This window comes from Leptinotarsa decemlineata, unplaced genomic scaffold (assembly GCF_025532065.1).
Source record: "Leptinotarsa decemlineata unplaced genomic scaffold, Ldec_3_MD MMD2_tig00078422_RagTag_RagTag, whole genome shotgun sequence".
NCBI lineage: Eukaryota > Metazoa > Arthropoda > Insecta > Coleoptera > Chrysomelidae > Leptinotarsa > Leptinotarsa decemlineata.
The window spans coordinates 15,791,849-15,814,976 of NW_027412747.1; the positions used below are offsets into that span (position 1 = coordinate 15,791,849).

A 23,128-nucleotide genomic window follows, 5' to 3' on the forward strand; every position below is an offset into this window, starting at 1 on the left:
ATCGAGGTTTCTTTGATCACCAAGCTTATTTTCATGTTATTCGGTAACGCTAAAAAGAACATAAAATTTAAAAAAATTGAAATCTGTCTGCAAGTTTTTTCAATAAAGCTGTTTAAAACACTTGGGGTGACTTTGATATAGACAAAAATGATGTTTTAGTTAACATTTTATTTAAAATTAACATTTTAAAACAAAAAAACTCAAACTCTCGAGCTCCAAAGCTCATTCACATTGATTTCATAAGGAAACACGACCAATTCAGTCCCTTCTTGAAAGGTAGGCATAGGCAGGTATGCAACAATAGCAGAGTGTTCAATTTCGGAAATGTCGTCTTTAATAAATCTGAAGGTTTTTTTTATTTTGGCACGATTCAAAGCCGGTAACTACTAGCGGAGTTGTTTCGTTAATGTAACATACGTAACGTTTTTTTTTTCTTCGCTGAGAACTAAATGTTACCAATACATAACGACCTTCGCTCAATCTATTATCTTCTTCCTCTTTATGTTTTTACTCGTTCTCCTCTCCTTCAAACGTTTCATCTACAGTCTCATTGTCATCAGATATGTTTCTTCAAGTGGTGGATCAGTTATCTGATTAGTTTTCTTTACCTTCCGCTTTTTTTCTAGACTTGGCGAGGGGTCAGCTATTAAATCCACTGTAGAAATGCTTTCATCAAGAGCAACATTTAGTTTTTTCTTTCGTTTGACATTATGGGGGGAGTCTCCAAATCTTTGAGTTCTCAATAATTCGGTCAGAACAAAGTTGATATCGTTTTTTTCACATCTCAGATGGCATTATCAAGACGAGTTACTGCTTCGCTTCGAGAGGTGTAACTGATGTTAGGTTCTTCTTGTGGTGTTTTTATATGGTTTCGCTTGCGTAAGTTGTATGGATTTGTTACCTGTTTTTCTACCTGTTGTTTATTGTCCGCTTCAGCCTAGTTCGAGGAATCATACTCTGAAGGAATTCAATTATCGGAAATTATCGACTTTATGTTGATGATAGGCTCTACCTTGCACTGACGAGTGGCCAAACAGCTCGAAACCGGTCTGCAAGTGTGTTCCAATAATTGAAAATCTATTGCGGCAGTTCTATCGCCAACAGCATTTGCAGGAATAATTTCAGTGAAGAATCCTGCACTGACACCTGTCGGATATAATCCAACGCCCTTCGTGGTATTAGCCAGGGGAGTAGTTGTTTTCTGATGGGTGTCAGTTCATTAACCTACAGTGAGTTGAGACTGGCCTGAACAAATTGTTTCTTTAGATGATTTGATATTTTTCAGTGATTTTTTTCAATTTGACAGTATCACAAGTCTTCATTAGATCAGATTAGAGTTTATTATATATTTTTATCCCAGCATAACGAGTGTGATAACAACGCAGACTTTTTCATATGTAGTGATTCCAATAGCGGTGGTGAACAATGCGAAAAATACCAGTGAATAAGATTCGAATGCATTTGAATATTGAAACACAGAAAGTACGTTTCAATGTATTACAGTGTGGTCCACTAAGTCTGCTACAAATGGGAAACATTTTTATTATCGATTTCTCAGAAAATTTTATTCTTGACAAAAGTTGGTGCATATCCCAACACTATACCAAGTGTACCTGAAATAGCTTTATGACAAACACCATACAGGATAGGCCAAAAAATATAAAGTTCGTTCGAAAGTAAAGTAAGTAACCTGATTTCAAAAAATATAAATATATGTTGAAGAGAAAAGTTGCTTGGAATTGAAAGTTATATTCAGATACGAAGTCATGGCCTGCTATTCGATTTTTTTTTTTTGGAAAATTTGAATTACCCCCGTATGGTACATATTTTTACTATTTTGGTTTAATATGTATTTGAAGTAGCCACAATCAAATCAGTTTGGAGTATTTTTAATCAAATTGAAGTATATTTGTAGAATTTACCTGGATTTGTATTTTTTTAGGTGACCGTCAACTTCATGTTTGTTGCAACGATATTCAGCAGAACTCTAGAATGAAACAAATATTCTTTTTAACGAGGCAAATATTTTACTAACTAAATGTTCACATGAATAAACTATCAATAAAAGTATAGAATTTCTTTTATTCTGACAACAATGCCTCAACTAGAACAGATATTAAAAAACAATCCAAAATCTATCGCGGATAGCCATGAACAAAAAACACATACGCCCAAAAACAATAGTGTAGTTTGATAGTGTGGCTTCTTAAAACTTGCCTGTGAAACGTTTTCATATTTGTTCTTAATTAAAAATGCCTCGCCCAGTATTGTTAACGTTAACTGAAAAGAAAGAATTAGTTTTAATCTGTGGTGATGGTTATAAAACAATGCCCGAAGCTGCAAATATTTTCAACGAGCGGCATCCAGACAAACAAATTTGCTATTCAAGTGTAAGTAGAATTTCAGAGAATTTCAAACAGACCGGCTCACTAGAATATAAACATAATTCGGAGCGTAGGAAACCTGTATACACAGAAGAAAACCAGCTTGACGTACTTCAAGCAGTAGGTAGTAGAAAATCCTAGAAAGTCCACCCAAAAAATTAGTGAATATACCGGCATAAAAAAACCTCTGTGAAGCGTATTCTCAAAAAACATAAGTACCATGCTTACAAACCTACATTCATTCGTAAATTTCAAGAAAGAGACTATGATTTGAGATATGATTTTTCCATGTGTATGCAGAGTGAAACAGAAGAACAACGAGATTTTCATCGATGTATTCTGTTTGGAGATGAATCTACTTTTAAAACAAATGGAGTTCTATCATCACAAAATTGCAGATGGTGATCAGATGTCAACCCAAATTCTATTATTGACAACAAAAATCAATACTATCTGAAAACAAACGTTTGGTGTGGTATATTAAATGATAAATTACTAGGTACGTTTTTTCTCGCGAGAATTTGAATGGTGACATAGGTACTTGAACTTTTTGTAAACTGAAATTGGAGAGTTTTTGGATGATATGGTATTAGAAGAACGGCAAAAGTTATGGTTCCAACATGACGGATGTCCTGCCCATTCTACTGGAAATGTTTCTCAGTGGCTGAATAGGACATTTCCTAATAAATGGTTAGGACGAAATACCGATCCGCGATGGCCTCCTCGTTCTCCAGACTTCAGACCTCTAGATTATTTCTTATGGGGATACTTAAAACAAAAGGTCTACAGAGATCGACCCTTTAATAATGTTGATGAGCTTGAAACTTCAATACGAGTTCATTGCAGAAATATTCCCGCTATTGTGTTGCGATCTACATTTAACGAATTTTATGAGCGAACAATTAGATGCATCGAAAGAGAAGGTGGACATACAGAGACGCTTCGATAATTTTTATTGTTAACACCTGTTAAGTTGTTAAATTACCTACTGTATTTTTCTGTACTATCGCTTATTGGTTCTTTTTTATTCATGGCTATCCGCGATAGATTTTGACAGTTTATTCATATGAACATTATTCTTGGTAAAGTATTTGCCTCGTTAAAAAAAGTATTTGCTTTATTCTAGAGTTCTGTTAATTATCGTTGCAACAAACATGAAGTTGACGGTCACCTAAAAAAATACAAATCTAGGTAAATTTCACAAATACACTTTAATTTGATAAAAAATACTTCAAACTGATTTGATTGTGGCTACTTCAAATACATATTAAATCAAAATAGTAAAAATATGTATCATACGGGGGTAATTCAAAATTTTTCAAAGGAAAAACAAAATTCGAATAGCAGGCCATGACTTCGTATCTGAACATAACTTTTAATTCAAAGCGACTTTTCTCTTCAACATATTTCTATATTTTTTGAACTAAGGGTACCTACTTTACTCTTGAACGAACTTTATATTTTTTGGCCTATCCTGTATGATGTTTGTAATAAAGCCATTTCAGGTACACTCGTTATAGTTTTGGAACATGCACCAACTTTTGTCAAGAATAAAATTTTCTGAGAAATCGATAATAAAGAAGTTTCCCATTTGTTGCACAATTAGTGGATCACACAGTATAAGAATCAACATCTCAAGTTTGGTTTCGAGGGAAACAAACTATTATAAGCAACATCAGAGATGACCGAAATTCCTTTCTAAACTGTACGTAAAATAGTCAAAAACAAACCTTATGAACGCAAGACGCGATGTGATACGAAATTACCAAATCCATCAGATGTTCATCTAATAAAATCATTAAAAAAAACAATATACGACTGTTACAAAAGCAATGAGATTCCTACAACTGAAATCATAAGGAAAAAATTGAATACTTCCGGCCATAACGTGAGCTGCTCTTTACTCTTTAGAATTAGATAAAGAAACTAGGATTTAGATTTAAAATAATAAACAAACGTCAAACAGTTATGGAAGGCAGAAGAATAGTGGAATTGCGTAACAAATAGTTAGAACTAAATATAGACAAGAACAACGGCAAATTTTCCTATTTGGACGAAACTTTATATGATACTCACGACATAGTTACGAAATGGTAAATTGATGGTTCGAGAATGTGTACGCCTAACATGCCACAAAGGATCATTCGCGACAGCTAATCAAAGTACCCAATGAAAATTCGAGGAAAGAAATACAAAGTTCATTATTGGATAACAATTTGTTTTTTGAAGATAACTATACCAAAAACCAACTACTTAAAGTTTTACAGACAAACACATTTGAAAAAGTGTATGCCCTTGAGAGTATTGCAGAAAAGTATAGACACACCATACTAAGAACCCCCTATTTTTGTGTTTTCAATCAGAATCAATTAGAATAAAAAGCACCCTCTTATTCATCTGAATATCAATATAACTCTCGATAAAAACAACTCCGACGTTATTAGGTAAGGAGTTAAAAGTGCCTTTTACGCAAAGTTATCTTGCAAACAAATATCAAACCTTTTTTTATTAACTGAATTCCTTCAAATATTTGCAACGCCTTCTCGAGTGTTATCGATGCAGATTCAGTCTTTCTTTACACAGTATTCGTTTCAGTTCAATGGAATGTCTTAAATAAACAGTATTATATTGAACAATCAAAAGGAGATTTTGTGTAGCAAATTTTCTGCCATTACTTCTAGGTTCATTTCAATTGGATATTTTTCTTGATTTCAATTAATCCAATGTCATTACAATTTCGTTTATTATTACGGTGTAACTTTGCTCTTCAAGTGATATTTTCTTCCAATAACATGCTTTTATAAGGTAAAACAGCCCAATTACTTGATATAACTTTGGATGACTCTCTAAATTGGACATGTCATATTGATGAATTGAATACGAAATTATCCAAATACCTGTTTCTGTTGAGGCAATTGAGAGAATTTGTTTCTATTGACACTCTTCTTACTGTCTACTATGCCTTTTTCGAAAAACGACTAACCAAGTCATCTCACGCTAAAACCAATGAAGCGGAAAGAGGGGATAGGTGAAAGGTAAAATGACCTATAAATAGTCAAATCTCGGAGGAATAAGTCCAGTTATCACCCGAAGACGATTGTGGATACTAACAATCGAAACGTCGTGACGTAACTTGGTTTGGAATCTTTTTATTTTTATTTTTCATTTTTGTTAATAAAATTTTTTAATTTTCAGCTTTTATTAATATTTCAATTTTTTATTTTCTGGTTGTACCTTGTATGTTATTTCCTTGTAATTTCAGTTTTTTGTTTTAATAAAATTGTTATTTTCGGTTAATCTTTTAATTTTTACTTTTTTCAGGGATTTCAAATCAATTTATATTATATTAGACAATGGAAGTCCGAACTGATGAAATACACCACGAAACATTGTCAACCACCTTTAAACAAACGTATAAACACGTGGTGCTAATCTTATACGACCTGCTAAATTCAATCTACAAAAATCTTCCAAGAATTCCTTAGATGTTAATCTATACAATATCTTGCCAACTACAGTCAAGAACTTATCACAGACACGTTTTAAAAAGGACATAAAAAATTTCTCATTGATGAAGGCATTTATAGTATAGATGAATATACACTGTGTCCGTAAAGTATGGAACAAATTCATCTTTAGCTAAACAGGTCATTTTTAGAAATAATCCTGAAACACGTCGATTTTTGATGTTAATTTACCGTATTTTAAAATAATAATCTAATAAACAGGGTGAATTACGTTCGAGTAATGACGTCACCGTCATTTTTTTTAAATGGAACACCCCCATTTTGTCTCAATTTTCGGATTACTCTAGCTGAGCTGATTCCAAAAATGTATCACATGTTGATTCCAATTGGTACAGGGTGGACAAAAATACAGTAGTTGTGTGTGTGCTAATAAAGTAACGCGTAACATTCTTCATTAGGTAAATTAACAATATTATCAAAAATACTTATTGTCTAGCGGACAGAATATGCTGGAATACATGACTTTATATTAAATGTTCGAACTGCAGCCCTTGCTGTATTTGACAGTAACCCAAACGGTGTACAAATTCTTGTTGAACCTTGTGTATGGTTCCTTGCGTAATATTGTTTATTTCTGTTCGAATTTTCACTTGTACATCTTCAATATTTGCTGGTTTCGTTTTATAAATAACATTCTTCAGATGGCCCCACAGAAAATAATCCAAAGGATTTAAATCTGGTGACCTCGCTGGCCATTCAGTGGGTCCACGTCTACCAATTCACCTGTTCGGAAAAATTTAATCTACGTACCTTCTAACATCTACAGTATAATGTGCACCATCCTGTTGAAACCATAAACTTTCATCAAAACCTCCAGGATTACGTCTGCTGGGAAATAAATTACGTAAAGTAGGTACGAGATATCCCCTTAAAAACTCAAGGTACTTTGCCCCGTTTAAATTACCTTCGATAAAGTAGGGTCCAATGATTCGATTTCGTACAATTCCAGCCCATACATTTACCTTTTGAGGGTATTGTGTATGATGCTCACGCATCCAGTGAGGGTTTTCTTTTGCCCAGTATCTACAATTCTGACGGTTAACCTCACCATTTAACGTGAAAGTGGACTCATCAGAAAAAATAATGTTTTGTATCAAGAGAGGGTCTCGGTGACATTTATTTATCCATCATTTCTTCGCAAAATTGGGTCGTCTATCGGGATCATCTTCGTTTGATTCTTGCACAAGTTTGATTTTATAAGGATGCCATTTTTCAAGCTTCAATAGTTTGTGTACCGTTGTTTTGCCAACACCGATTTCGCGACTAACTTTACGAACAGAAGTGTGCGCATCTTCTTCAAAACTCAGTAAAACATCTAATGCTGTATCAGCATTTGCAGGGGGACGACCTGATTTGCGTACATTTGCAACCGTACCAGTTTCTCGAAATTTCGTTTCCAGCTTACTGACTGTTGAACGTGTTATAGGTCTTTCTGGATATTTATCATTGAACAAAATGCACATTCCATCTGAGTTTAAACCAATTGCCGCTAGACAATAAGTATTTTTGGTAATATTGTTAATTTACCTAATAAAGAATGTTACGCGTTACTTTATTAGCACACACACAACTATTGTATTTTTGTCCACCCTGTACCAATTGGAATCAACATGTGATACATTTTTGGAATCAGCTCAGCTAGAGTAATCCAAAAATTGAGACAAAATGGGGGTGTTCTATTTAAAAAAAAAATGACGGTGACGTCATTACTCGAACGTAATTCACCCTGTATATTAGATTATTTTAAAATACGGTAAATTAACATCAAAAATCGACGTGTTTCAGGATCATTTCTTAAAATGACCTGTTTAGCTAAAAATGAATTTGTTCCATACTTTACGGACACAGTGTATGGCTGTTTCCATGGTGATGCCCGGATTTATCTTTTAAGCGAAAGTGTGTGTAATAATATCTTTCAAAATTTATTGTATTTTGTTATACAGTTCTGCTGTATACATCCAAGGATACAAAAATTGGCACCCAACTCAAAGTTTGTAGATTTGTTCAAAACACCATCATGAATGAAATCTAAAAAATCATCATCGATCCGATGCCTGTAAAAAAATTACTTGAGGTCAAAGTTCATAAAAACGGGATTTTCGCGATTTTCAGCAACACGGTCAGCTTTATCACAACATCAGCTGAGAAAAAATTGTAGACCAGATAATTATCTATGAATAATGTTCAAATACTTTCATTCATAAGAACCACCGTTTCTGAGATATAACGATTGAAAAGTGTGAAGGAGTCTTAATCGTCATAATATGCACACGATTAAGTTCAATATGCTGTTAAGTTTTTAAAATGAATCAATAAATTCTACAAGAAGTTATCACCAACGATTTTCTCTTTCTTTTCTCTATGTATGGAGCTCCTAAAAAAACTACGTGCTTAGATAAGTTTCAATCTGCATCTTTCGTTTAAAAACACTCTTCCTTCAACCTCAACGGTTGCTAATCAACATCTTTTGCGGGTATATTACAAAGTTCCAGTGTGGTTTGGTTATCAACTAGACCCAAAAGACTGGAGTTGGAAGTTGGTCGTCAATACATTAGAACCAGTACAGATTATACTCCCACCTGCGCCGAAAAAACTGCTAAACACAATTTTTTGCTACTGTAAAAAGGGATGTAGTGCTAAATGTGGTTTCAAAAAAGTTGGACTGTTTTGTTCTCCAGCATGTACAAATTGTCAAGGCCGGTCGTGCTCCAATGTTGAACTACCAAAAGTTGGGAATTCGTTTGATACCAACGAGGAGACATGCGATGTATCACTATTGAGGCAATTTACTTGCACCAAGAATAAAGAAGAAGGAAAAGGAAAAAACAAGAAGAAGAGGAAGTAGAAGTATTAGAGAATAATGAATCAGACCAATAAATTTTCCTATTTTCTCCCAATTCACACCGCTTCTTCATTTTGAACCCTTGCCTATATCTTTTAATATTCAATAGTTTTAAATTTAAAAGATATGGACTTCTGGCAGAATCTTTCAGGATTGGCTCACTCCAAGGCGTTTATGAAGCTTGATACCAAACAGTTGTTGGACTACAGTAGAGATGAAATACAATGTCTAACAGGCCTTCTTATATTTCAATCATCATTTGCAGAGACTCGAACTGTCGAGAGACAGTGTGTGTCGCTTCTATTTGGAAAATGATGGAACATCAGAGCACATAATTTGTGCTTGCCCCGCTGGGGACCAAATCAGCTTTTTAGAATTCGGCAGAGCCGTACTCTTACCATCTGACCTGAAAGACCACTCACCATACAAACTAATCGGCTTTGTTAAGAAGCTGGGTTTATTTGGTCGAGTGTGAATAGGTGTGAACCACAATAAACCCTTGCGGGTTGCGGTGGAGGGTCGCATAGACCCACTTACTTTGGACCTAACCTAACCTAACCTGAATTTGAAAGAATCACAACAGATCCATGGAATAGGTCTACCGGAAATCCACGTTCAAAAAAACGCGCTAAGTACACTACCTCAGAAGTGGCGTAGAAACGTGACAATTACAACTCTTGAATCGTTATATCTCAAAAACGGTGGCTCCTAGGTAAACAGTAATTTTGAGATTGTTTATCAGGCGTTTGTCCAAACTAATTTTATTACAAAAGTGGCCGTTTTGCTGAAAATCACGAATAACGCCCTTTTGTGACCTTTGATCCCGAGTAGATTTTTTTCAGGTATCGAATCAATGAGGATCTTTTTGAATAATCTTACGAATTTTTGAGCTGGGTGCGAATTTATTTGACCGGATAATTCGAGAAATTTGAAAGACATTGTATTAGCATTTCAGCTTTTCTTGAATAGTTCCTTATACAATATTTCTATGTTTTTTACATTTGTAACTAACGTTACTGCAGTTTCGTCCTATATATATATATATATATATATATATAGAAACAGAAGTTAATATCGGACATAGCACTCAAGAAAGTGGCAAACCATAGACACGTGTTTCGGGCTAATATATATATATATATATATATATATATATATATATATATATATATATATATATATATTTTTTGCAAGCACTCGTATGAAAGTGGGCAAACCGCAGACACGTGTTTCTGGCTATTTAGCTTTCGTCAGTACGGTACAGCCAAGTGCAAAGGATAGACAACACTTATTTGCAAGAAAGGGATCAACAAACAAACGGATTCACCATCAGGGGCCAACTGCGATTTTGTGTCTTCATTGAAAGACACAAAGAAGACACTTTCATACGAGTGCTTGTCCAAAAAAAAATCCTTTTCATTGATAATACTATATTCACTCAAGATCCCATCCATCATGTTTGATTTATCTTGGACCCGGATGTCACGCAGGTTGCTATAGCTGCACCCGTGACTAAGTTGGGAGTTAGTCATTGTAATCACAAGGTCTTCTAACGAAGACACAAAATCGCAGTTGACCCCTGATGGTGAATCCGTTTGTTTGTTGATCCCTTTCTTGCAAAGAAGTGTTGTATATCCTATGCACTTGGCTGTACCGTACTGACGAAGGCTAAATAGCCAGAAACACGTGTCTGCGGTTTGCCCACTTTCATACGAGTGCTTATATATATATATATATATATATATATATATATATATATATATATATAAAGAAATAAAGATGTTATTGAGTGCGTATGATATAAATCAAAAGGGAAAATTTGTGGACAGAACACTCAAAAATGGAGGCAAACCGCGGACACGTGTTTCTGGCTATGGGCCTCATTAGCGCGGTGCAGCCAATTGCAAAGGTGAACAAGTTCAATGAATTGAAAAAAAATAAAAAAAATATTGTTTTTGTCAGATTAAACGGATCCCTCTAGATAATCGTCAGATTACGAGACAGCACGTCTAAAACATAACGATGAACCATATATATCTTAATCTGATACGCTTGAGTATTTCCAAATGGCGAATTTTTTTTGCGCATTATAATAATGGCCGCGAGTTTGCGTCAGATCGAAATCGTCAGATTATTGAATGAGAACTTTTTTTTGTTGCATTTAACACCCCCTTAAAAAATCTGACGCGCTCGATTAAATTTTTTTTCTTTTCACTTTCAACCACCCACATCATGCAAACGATCAGATAAACATACCAACATTATTAAAAATACGTAGGACATTGATGCTATTAATATCTGACACGCTCGAGTATGTCCATGCAACAGTATTTTTTTACATATTTAAAAATCTATAGCCCCCCCCCCGGACTAAAAGGTATATATTAACATTTTTTCTTCTTATCATCTGAGCTTTGCAACCTAATATGCCTCAATGACGCTCGAGTAAATCCCCATTTTGCATTGTGGGATCCCCTGCTACCGGAATCGAAACGATCGTCATCTAAGTGGAGAGCAACTGGTGAAACTCGTCCAAAGCGCCCGAAAGCACAACAATCGGCTGGAAAGGTTATGGCCGCGGTATTTTGGGATGCGAGAGGTGTAATATTCATCGCCTATCTTGAGAAGGGAAATACCATTAGGCCCGTGACTTTTCAGCCCATGTGTTAGGTGTAGTAGATTTAAACAAAAGCAATATTTTTACATTATTGAAATTAGTTCTTGGTTTTTGGAAATCCCTGTTGTGTTGGATTGAAAATAGTGAAATAGCTGCTACAGATATTGAAAAAGCGTTTTGAACTTTTCTTCAAATTGGTATTCAATACTACACATTTTCTTTATCTTTATTGGTATTTTAAATAGGTGACTGCGCTTAAAGCCATAACTATTACAAGATTTTACGGTAACATAACTCCTTCACGTCACATTGCCATTGAAATTTCATTTTTATTCACCTTATTTTTCGTTGAGTCTGACTCCCTCTTCATTCAACAACAAGCCAATAACAGAATTATGAGATAATCACGAAATGATATTTGATGAATCTAAAAGCTGATAATGAAGGCAATTTGTTGGAACTTTTTGAATTAATTCTACACTCGGGCAGAGCTCTTTCTGTTTGAATTTTATTAAAACTCTCAACTTTTTGCTGCACATAGGTATTACAAAATCTCGTCACACTTGAACTTAAATTAAAAATTTTGACGAACAAGTCACATGAATAAGAAATTACTTGCTCTGAAGGGAGGTTTAATGTGGTGGAAAAGTAGCACATTAAATCGATAGCTTTACTTCGATATAGAAAATTGCTTGACTTCAGGTACCAAATTTTTATTAAAATCTTTCAATTCTATAGGATTATCTCAGTATTATGAGTGTTTGTGTTGATGTGTTGAATTTTTTTCTATTGTACTATTCCGATGGTGATGTCATTCCATTTGGAACCGAGGGGAAATATCTTGGCATTGTCCTTGATAAAAAATTCACCTGGAACGCTCACTTGAAAAAAGTTTCACACAAAGCCAGACTGTCTCTATGGACATGTCGAAGGATTTGTGGTAAAACTTGGGGCTTAGGTCCCAAACAAATCCATTGGATTTATGTGATGATTGTCACACCAATGGTACAATTTTCTGGTGGCCGAAGGCTCTACAGAAAACGGCCCAGGCAAAGCTCTCTGGCTTACAGAAACAAGCTTGTCTGGCCATCAGTGGTACCATCAGTACCACTGATGGCGGCCATGGAGATTCTTCTAGATCTACCCCCTTTCCACATTTTTAGGAGAGAGAGGCTGGAAATGATCTCTGACTTTGTGCCTCCAGCTGTCAACTACGAACTGCCTCATAAAGTACTGTTCCCGAGCAGACAGGACTTAATTCTCCGGGAGAAGGATATATTAAGAGCAGATTGTTGTTGGTTCACAGATGGATCAAAAAACCTTCCGGTTCTGGTACAGGTGTTTTCTGTCACAGACCCAGGACAAAGATATCTATGCGACTGTATTTCAAGCGGAAATTGTCGTCATTGAATTGTGTGCGGAGAGATTGGAAGAATCCAACTTCATACACAAGTCAATAAAAATATTCTCGTACAGTCAAGCGGCGTTGGAAACTCTTGGCTCCTACCGAGCAACGTCTTAGTTGGTAGCAAATTGCCAAAAACGATTCTCTTCGGTAGGAAGACTCAACAAATTGTTTCTGGTCTGGATTCCTGGCCATACTGGCCTGGAAGGCAATGAGGCTACTAATTCCCTTCCAAAGGAATGTGCTGCAAGCAGCTTCATCGGACCAGAACCTGTCATCGGGATAAATACCTATCGCGATTTACTACTCTATTAGTTATTTTGTAGAATTCCATTAGTTCGGACTTCCATTGTCTGATATTATATAAAATGATTCGAAATCCCTGAAAGAACTAAAAAAGAAGAATTAAAAATGAATAGCTGAAAATAACAAGTATATTAAGCAAAAAAAACCTGAAATGAAATAAAATACAAGTAAAAATAGAACGATTGAACAAAAAATGAAACTGAAAAGTTAAGAGATTCCAAGCCAAGTTACTTCACGACGTTTCGATTGTTAGTATTCACAATCGTATTCGGGTGATGACTAGACTAATTCCTCCGAGAGATGACTATTTATGAGTCATTCGAGTACTTCCACTTATCTCCGCTTTCCTTTTTCCGCTTCACTGGTTCAGTGGGAGATGACCGTTTGGCGGGAGTTGGCCATTTTTCGCTTGATAATGGGTTTCCATATGTTGCTTATCTCTACGCTAGCTTGGCTAAATACTTTGTTGGACAACACGTATGCGGCTTCTTTGAATTTCCTCCTAAATCAATATTCCTCTCTGTGTATGATCTCAGCTTGGGACCACTCGATGTTATGTTGATGGGTCCAAACATGCTCTGCTATTCTTGATTTGCTGGTTTTTCCTCGCTGTGTGTGTTTCTTGTGCTCAATAGCACTCGTCACTCGTCAGTGCAAGGTACTGTCTATCAGCAACATAAAGTCGATGATTTCCGATAATTGAAAATCGAATTCCTTCAGAGTATCATTCCTCGAACTAGGCTGAAGCGGACAACAAACAACAGGTTTGTCATCGCCCCATCTGCCTGGGCACGAGGTAACCAACCGCATATCCGAAATTTGCCCACTGGTCAAGCAGCCCGAAACCAGTTTGCAAGTATGTTCCAATAATTGAAAATCTATTTCGGCAGTTGTTTCGCCAACAGCATATGCTGGAATAACTTCAGTGAAAAATCATGCACTGACACCTGTCGGTTATAATCCAACGCCGTCGTATTAGCCAGGGGAGTAGTTGTTTTCTGATAGGTGTTAATCCAATAACCTAAGTGTAGGGAGTTGAGACTGGCCTGAACGAAGTGTTTCTATCAGATAATTCGATTTATAGCCAGTCTTTAGGTATGCCCACTGACTATATGTGAAAAGTTATCTATTTTTGATATGTACATTGTTGAGGGGATTGTTTCAATTTTCACTAAATTTGATCGCTTCGTGCACAAATATTTGTGCACATTTTAATGTGCACATTGCAATTGTAATGCTTATTGTATGAAATATTACTAATCATTACAATTTTTATTACATATATTTTTCGAAAACGCTAGTCATTTACCAACAGAATTCTTGCCTATGGTTAAACAGATTACTATGGAACGCCGTTTTACTTTTTATTGTCACAAATATTCATTCCTCAATTTATTCAACTAACAATTCATTTGTTTGAATTTAATTGATTCATGCATTTGTTCGACACATTAAAAACGATTGTTCGCAAAATTTGTTCTATGTTAAATGACACTTGATTTAAAATGTTACATGAATAAAATTGTTATTTGAATAAAAAAGACTAAGGAAATAACTTGAAGCTTTTATTGATTCCGAAAAAAAATATTGTTTCCGAGTATTGGAAAATGGAACGCCAATTTACCATATATTATGCTGAAAAATAGTCTATATACATATAGTTCAACTCAGCAATGAACAAACATTTTTATTCAACAGTCAATGGAATGTATTATTCGAGTAAATTCAACAAACGTTTCAATTCTGCATATAATTTTGACCTTTGAATAAAATGTTAGTTATTTATATGACTGTTTAATTATAATGAAACTTTAAATTCACTTTCTGAAAGTAAGTTTGGAAATAAAACTTCAATGTATATATTTGAATGACTGTGAAAGTTTTCCCATAAAACATTGTTGGTAATAAAAATAGACTTTCGGTTGTCTGAAAATATTAACTTTCCATACTAAATATTTTTCTATGAATAATAAAGATTGTTATATTTAAATTTTATTGAAAGTGTTGAATATTTCCAACATTCACTTTAATGCATTCAATATAAAATTTGGTTACAACTTTTGTGCTAAACATTCTCAAGCAAGTATCATTTTATTTCATCAATCTTTTTAAAAAACTAATTTCTGACAAAGAATAAATTTTTTTAATGATTTGATAAGTTTGTTGTATTTGAAAGATACATTTAAAACGATTGTTGATAATTTTAATTCGGCGCTGGTATCGAGCGGATTTATCAAGAACTTCAAGTGTTACATATGGCAACATGCTAGTTCATTTATAGTACGACAAAACGCCGTTCAACCGTGGCGCCGAATAAAAATTATCAACAATCAATTTAATTCATGTATCACTGAAATACAACAAACAAAATAATCCAGCTCATTTCAAAGGAATATTAATAAAAAGTAAAACGGCGTGGCACGTGGTTACAAAAAAGTATATATGACAAACATTTACTTCTAAAAATTTCAAACAATGAATGTATATTATAACTGTTCGCAACTTTTCATCAAACAAATTAATTCATGTAACATTACAAATCAAGTGTCATTTAAAATAGAACAAATTTTGCGAACAATCGTTTTTAATGTGTCGAACAAATGCATGAATCAATTCAATTCAAACAAATAAATTGTTATTTGAATAAATTGAGGAATGAATATTTGTGACAATAAAAAGAAAAAGGGCGTTCCATAGATTACCCTGAAAAATTGAGCAACTTCTTTTACGAATAAACATCCGTGAAAAATCAAAATAACTAATACATGGAATAAAAAAAGCAATGCTGAACACCATGCATTTTTTCTAACATTAAACAGAGAAATAAAAAATTCTCACCTTGATCTACATTTGTAGAAATTCGAGAGTCCAACCCATGTGCAAGATAAGGGCTCGTGTTTTTGAAAAGGCGACGCAGATACCGAATACACCAGGGAAGCGTTGGGATTCCATGACGATCTTTTGCCAAATCTGTGAAATAATAATTAATAATGAGACACTTCGCTTCTGATGGATATTAAAATCTGTATAAAGTCTGTTTTTCCATTAACCAGCTGTAGCACCTCTACGAACGACAATCTTCAGAAGTCGAAACTTTTGCTAGCTGATGTTTAACAAGGTCTTACCTTTTAACGTGTGATTCCCAACACGGGTTGGATGATAGCAAATGAAGATCGATCGTTCAGACTAGGGCTTGAACCACCGACCAACACCTGACTAACATCTGAAAGTTTCTCAAAGTGAAAAGCTCCGTACAAAGTTTGTACACCAAAATTAGTGAATAGAAGTTAGTTCATGCTTCTGAATTCCATTGGATAAGTTGATATTACAGAGTTTTTCAAAAATGAAGTTTGAGTATAAAGATCAAACTCAAAAGTATAGACTCAAAACTGAAATACGAAAAATTATACAATTATCAAATATAATAAAAGCATTAGAATAATTGTAGAAATGAATAGACCAAGAAACTGCAATTAGTTCAAATAAAAGGCATTCAAAACAAAAAAGGAACGGAAAAAGGATATAGAAAGAAGAATATAAAAATTATATGAAAAATGAGAAATGATAGAATTTATCTTTCCTAAACACAGAAACGAGTTGAAAATTCAACTACTATTCTCCAGTAAAAAGAATAAATTTCTAGTAATGAGGCATATCTGAAAATGTTTATTTAATATTGCGTATATATTCCTTAAATTTACGTTTGGAAAACTTGTAGCTATTTATGTTTTCCAAGAAATCGGGTAAAGCGTTAAATAACTTGGGTCCTGATTGCTAAAAAAGATAGGTTAGATTAGGTTAGATCCAAAGTGAGTGGTTCTATTCAATCCTCCACCGCAACCCGCAAGGGTTTATTGTGGCTCACACCTATTCACACTCGGCCAAATAAACCCAGCTCCTTAACGAAGCCGATTGGTTTGTATAGTGAGTGGTATTTCAGGTCAGACGGTAAGAGTACGGCTCTGCCGAACTCTAAAAGCCTGATTTGATCCCCAATGGGGCAGGCACAAAGTATGTGCTCTGCTGTTTCATCATTTTCCAAACACACACTATCTTCCGACAGTCCGAGTCTCTGCATATGATGATTCAAATGACAGTGACCTGTAAGAAGGCCTGTTAGACATTGTAGTTCATCCCTACTGTAGTCCAACAACTGTTTGGTATCAAGCTTCGAAGGGTGAATAAACGCCTTGACGTGAGCCAATTCTGGAAGATTCTGCCAGAAGTCCATAAATCTTCTTGCCATCCAGGTGTTCAATCTTTGTTTGGCAAAGCCTAAAGCGATGCCTATGACAGGTTCTGGTCTGATGAAGATGTTTGCAGCACCCTCCTTTGCAAGGGAATCAGCAGCCTCATTGTCTTCCATGCCATTAATCCAGACCAGAGACAATCTGTTAAGTCTTCCTATCGAGGAGAGTCGTTTTTGGCAATTTGCTACCAATTTAGACGTTGCTCGGTAGGAGCCAAGAGCTTCTAACGCCGCTTGACTGTCCGAGTATAGTTTCATTGACTTGTGTATGAGGTTGCATTCTTCCAATCTCTCCGCACACAATTCAAAAGCGTAAATTTCCGCTTGAAATACAGTCGCATAGGAAGGTTGATGTCTCTGTGCTGGGTCTGCGACTGAAAACACCTGCACCAGAACCGGAAGGTGTTTTTGATCCATTTGTGAACCAATCTGCTCATAATATTTCCTTCTCCCGGAAAATCCAGTCCTCTCTACTCGGGAACAGTACTTCATAAAACATTTCGTAGTTGACAGTTGGAGGCATAAAGTCAGAGATCATTTCCAGAATGATGTGACTTCCAGTGTTAACCTACAGTCTGTTGCACACTGCATTAAACTGATTTGGGCAATTGGCAATCTGCACAAATCTATATGCAGTCCATCTAGTCTCTCTCTCCAGAAAAATGGGGAGAAGGGGTTGATCTAGAAGGATCTCCATGGCCGCTGACGGTGTGGTACTGATGGCACCACTGATAGCCAGACAAGCCTGTCTCTCTAAGCCAGAGAGCTTCGCCTGGGACCAAATTTTACCACAAATCTTTCGACATGTCCATAGGGACAGTCTAGCTAAATAAGATAGCAGGACATTAATATGAGTTGTGATTCAGAAATTGAAATGAGGAATATTCCATCGAAAATACTTTTTCCACACTAGAACAAAATTGTTTATCGCTTTTAGCTAACCAAATTGGCATTGTTAGAAAATAATTAGAAGTGGATCTTCCAACTAAATTAAATTTTGTATATCAATCTGGAGAATGGTCATTCGATTGATTCCTTATAATATATCAGGACCGAAACTACGCCATTGCCGATGCGATGAAATAACACCATAAAAACTGATACTGGACGAAGTAGTATGTACTGAGAGGATAACGAGAACACCGCAGTCGTGGACGAAACATCAGGCTTAAAAACCCGCAGGCCACGGCCGACAAACGCGGAAAATAGCTCTGACACAAAATAATGGAATTGAGTATTACCTTCAAATCAAATCACCAAAATTGGATTTCTCCAAACGTTCATCAATCGCAGTTTCCATTTTCAAAAATATGGGAGGGGAAAACTCTGTATATGTATAACTAAAAAAAAGTCGAAAGTAATACATATTTTTTAAAAGATTCTCACGTTTCCAGGTCAGCAAAATAGAGAATAAACATTTACTGATGGATATCGATTCACACATGGAGTAACATAGTCGAGTAATATCTTCACTCGAACTTCCTTACATTGTGAAATTATTGATCTGTCTGAAGAAGATTCATTAGTTCCGTAGAGTGTTAAAATAAATGTTTTCTTAAGGAGAGCGTGCCAAGCTTTCAAGTTGCTGAAGTGATATACAAACCCGGAAAATATAGTGCAGTTGATATTTAGGTCGGGAGAACAGTTCTTAATCCTGGATTAATGAAAAAATCAACGAACCATATTATTGAATTGTTAATTGCGTATCAAATCAAAATTGTGAGAAAATTTCATATATATTTTTACCAATATTATTATTTTCAACTACCTAATAGCAGTAGTTACCAAACAAAATTACGTCTTTAACCTAAGATTTGAAGTTCTCATTTAAAGAAAGAAAAAAGAGATATCTATAAATGAAACATTTTTGTTTATCACTCATAGAAAGTTCTAGGTCTCTTCGAATATCCTTCGTTATTCACTTTCTCAATACAAGTATGATAATTAGTTTCTGGTACAGTTCAAGTAAACGATATAGTGCAACCTATCTTCCAACAGCTCCCCTTTAGTAATATAGTCAGGGGGCTAACTAATTTCGTTATTCAATAATCATTTCTGATTATATAAGAATCACAATAACTATATAATAAATATTTCGTTTATATAGGTGAGTGGGAAAGTAGGGATTCAAATAACACTTCACTAACTTTCTTCGAAAGCTTCTGATAATTACTTTTCCATATTCTCTGTTTCACTATCACTGTCGTCATTTAAATCAATAATGAATTCATTTCCACCATTAATATGTAAGTGTCCAATCTCCATATAGTATTTTTCAACTAAAATTACTTTTTTAATCCTTTTCTGTCAGTCTTCTTTGGTAATATTAGATACTTTTCTTTAATTAGCTCTATCACCTTCTCATCAAATTTTTTTAAATTATTTTCACGCCTGATGTGTTATTTCAATTTTCCCAAATCAACTCGATGGGATTGAAAACACAAAAATAGAGGGGAAGTCGCAGTATGGTGTGTCAATACTTTTCAGCAATACTCTCAATGGCGTACACTTTTTCAAATGTTTTTGCCTGTTAAACTTCAAGTTTTTGGTATAGTAATCTCCAAAATACAAATTGTTACCTATCCATTAAAAAACTTTGTATTTCATCTTTCCTCGAATTTTTATTCGGTACTTTGATGATCTGTCGCAAATGATAGGAAGCGTTGTCAAGAACTATTACACTATTCGCATCCAAATTTGGGATAAATGTGTTTTCAAACCATTCCTCGAAAATATCAGCTTCCATGTTCTTATAATAGTAAATATTGCAGTCCTCAAGTTTTTTCCACATAATTTCAAAGAATTCGGAACCCATCCTTCAGATCCTTCAGTTCCTACGCAAATGCACAATCATTAGTCGCGATCCTTTGTTTGCCAACATGTTAGACGTACACATTCTCGAACCATCATTCCACCCTTTCGTAACTGTGTCGTGAGTGTCATACCAAGTTTCTTCCAAATAGAAAATTTGCCGTTGTTCTTGTCTATATTTATTTATTTGTTCTAAGCATTTGTTACGCAATTCCACTATTATTCTGATTTGCATAGGTGCTTGACATTGTTTATTATTTTCAATCTAAATCCTAGTTTTTTTATCCAATTCCGAAGAGTTTTGTCACATCAACTCACTTCATGGCCAGAAGTATTCAATTTCTTCCTTGTGATTTCTGTTGTAGGAATCTCATTGCTTTTGTAACAGTCGTATATTGTTTTTATCAATGATTTTATTAGATGATCATCTGAAGGTTTTGGTAATCCTGTATCACATCGCTTCTTGCGTTCATAAAGTTTGTTTTTGACTATTTTCGTACAGTTGAGAAATGAATTTCGGTCAAATCTGATGTTGCTTGTAATAGTTTGTTTCCCTCGAAACTAAACTTGAGATGTAGATTATCATATACATTGAAACATAATCACCACGTTTCAATATTCAAATGCATCCAAATCTTATTAACTGATATTTCTTTTTTGCATTGTTCACCATCGCCATTGGAATTACTATACTGGAGAAAGTCTGCGTTGTTATCACACTCGTTATTACTACCAGTACTTCTTCAAGGAAGCCACATTTTAAACAGATAACAAAAATGTTAGGTAATTATAACTGCACCAATATCGAATTTCAACACCAATTCGCGATCAGTTCCTGAACTGAACACGAAGGCGATAACGATCTCCGCATTCCCGATTTCTATTCGTCACCATAACATGACTTCAAATTTAATTTTATGACTTTTCAGCCAATCATAAAACTCGTTTAGTATAAATTATCCAATACGAAACGTCAAGTCTACAGTGCACATGAACTACCTCTATGCCGGTTTATTTCTATGAATTGGTTTTTTTGGCCTTTGAGAGTGCTGCCAACTTCAAGAGTGCACAATATCGTTTACTTCGACTATACAGATTGGTGAGTTTGTTTTTTCTTTCAATACGACCGATTCAATCGGATTTCTTCAAGATAGGATGTCTTTATTCGTTAAATCGAAAGTCAGAAATGAGGTGGTGTCCAAATTATTCGGGTGAATTCCTGTGGACAGACTTGCGCAATAGATGATGCTTATTCACGAGAACGGCAGGAGAGAAGGCCATTTTAGGAAGAAAGTGGTGGACGAGAATCTCGAGAAAAGGATTTGTTTAGTGGTGAGCCTTCTGGTTCAATTTCAAGATTTTGAACGAAATAGTTTCTGATATAGTTTCACATATAGAGTTTGCGAGTTCCATAAAAAGGTGCACTTTCTGAGGATTCTACTGAGTCACATCCACTTTAGCAGAAGGAGCGACGCCATCTCATTGGACGGTATGAAAACTCATTTTGATTCTTTTATTTGCATATGAGATTCACCTTTCAGTAAATCGAATTTTAGAATGAATTTTCTTTATGGAAATTATTCTTTTTAGGGTTTTTAATGTTGGAGACTTTTTACGATAGTTTTTCTGCAGAATTTGTCTGGAATCATTGAAGAGGGAAGAACATGAACGGAATAGATTTTCAGTTAATTTGCCGAATGCTGGTTTTTTCATTCGTCCAGTACGAAAAGTACGTGCTCCAAGTCTTTCCCGTTCCTGGTAGAAGAAAACTACACCTACAGCCCGACAAGAAACTTACAGGCATATTTTACTTATACTTGACTCATTTCTATGAAAATAATTTTTTAATCATTAGAAATACTGATTTATCGACATGATACAATTATTGAGTTTTGACTTAATCTCCATTTCCATTTATAGTGTAAACCTGAACTGAGTATACTCTGGTGAGGTAATTTTGATACCATTCTCAATATTTTTTTTCAATGACATGAAATTTATAACTAATATTGATATTTTTCACCTGGACTTTCTTCAGATAAATGAAAGCATAGTTTCTTCTAGGATTATTATTGAGTTATTACAATTTTTTACTCACGATTGAATGACAATTTTGGAGCATCTTTAGATTTTCATTTCTACACTTGTTCAATTTACCAGCCAGTATTTTGTGAATGTCAAGTACCTTCAGATTATCTGATTTTTTATAGATTCACCTCATTGCTGTAATTTAAGGAACTCAATTTGATTTGATTGGGTTTCACAGTCGACCAGATCACGTACCATTTATTTTATTGGCTGTGTGGCGCCCAACTTAGATCTCTATGAAAAAATATATTCAATTGCTGAAATTTCAGGATACCGAAAAGTTTTCTGAACGAAACCCATAGTCCATACCAACGAAGAGCTGCCGTACGCACTGTGTCTATCTTTCGACTAAATTCATCATAATTTTTGTAATACATGAAAGATAAGGCCACAAATAAAAAACAGAGTACGGTACATACTGATTTTTTATTACCTTACCTTGTGCCAACCAAAAAGGCATCACCCCTGCGAACATTAATAGGTTTGGTGTCGCGTTCATTGCTGGAACTTTTACTGGATCTTCCGTATCGCACCATTGATTTGAACTTTTCTGAAAACAAAAAAGAATGGTTCTTATCTTCGTTCACATGTATTTACAATCACAAATAATCTATTTTTATTATTACATGTTTTTATACAGCACCTGAAAAATGTTACAATGGATTATGATAGTGAGGTTAGGTTATGTTTTCACGAACGATTTTGAAATGGTAACTTTTTATGGGAGGGTAAACCGCTTCGTTACCTAACGCAAAACGGCGCCCTGGCTTCCCTTTCTCTCACACATACATCAGCGGAAGGCAGGTTCCTCCTCTCTCGTCGAAAAAATGCTCAGTGATTAGTGTGCGTTAGACATATATTGTTGACAGTATTATAAAAATCTAACTAGCAAGCGCGTA

At 34.9% G+C, this 23,128-nt stretch overlaps 2 protein-coding genes across 3 annotated transcripts in view; one reads left to right on the forward strand and one right to left on the reverse strand.

Annotated features, from left to right (window-relative positions):
* Nucleotides 1-23,128, forward strand: part of nmdyn-D7 (nucleoside diphosphate kinase homolog 7) — a 212,235-nt gene that overhangs the window by 118,290 nt on the left and 70,817 nt on the right. The window contains exon 1 of one of the 2 annotated variants that reach the window (XM_074186150.1): nucleotides 2,313-2,390. The exons of the other annotated variant lie outside the window; for it this stretch is intronic. Coding sequence (XP_074042251.1) covers nucleotides 2,328-2,390 — 63 coding nt within the window. The 5' untranslated portion in view covers nucleotides 2,313-2,327. Of the gene's footprint in view, nucleotides 1-2,312; nucleotides 2,391-23,128 lie in introns of those variants that run through there. 2 annotated transcript variants of the gene reach the window in all.
* Nucleotides 1-23,128, reverse strand: part of LOC111503874 (RYamide neuropeptides) — a 68,060-nt gene that overhangs the window by 4,247 nt on the left and 40,685 nt on the right. The window contains exons 3-4 of the mRNA XM_074186154.1: nucleotides 22,668-22,779; nucleotides 15,920-16,051 (exon numbers count right to left, since the gene is read on the reverse strand). Coding sequence (XP_074042255.1) covers nucleotides 15,920-16,051; nucleotides 22,668-22,779 — 244 coding nt within the window. The remainder of the gene's footprint in view (nucleotides 1-15,919; nucleotides 16,052-22,667; nucleotides 22,780-23,128) is intronic.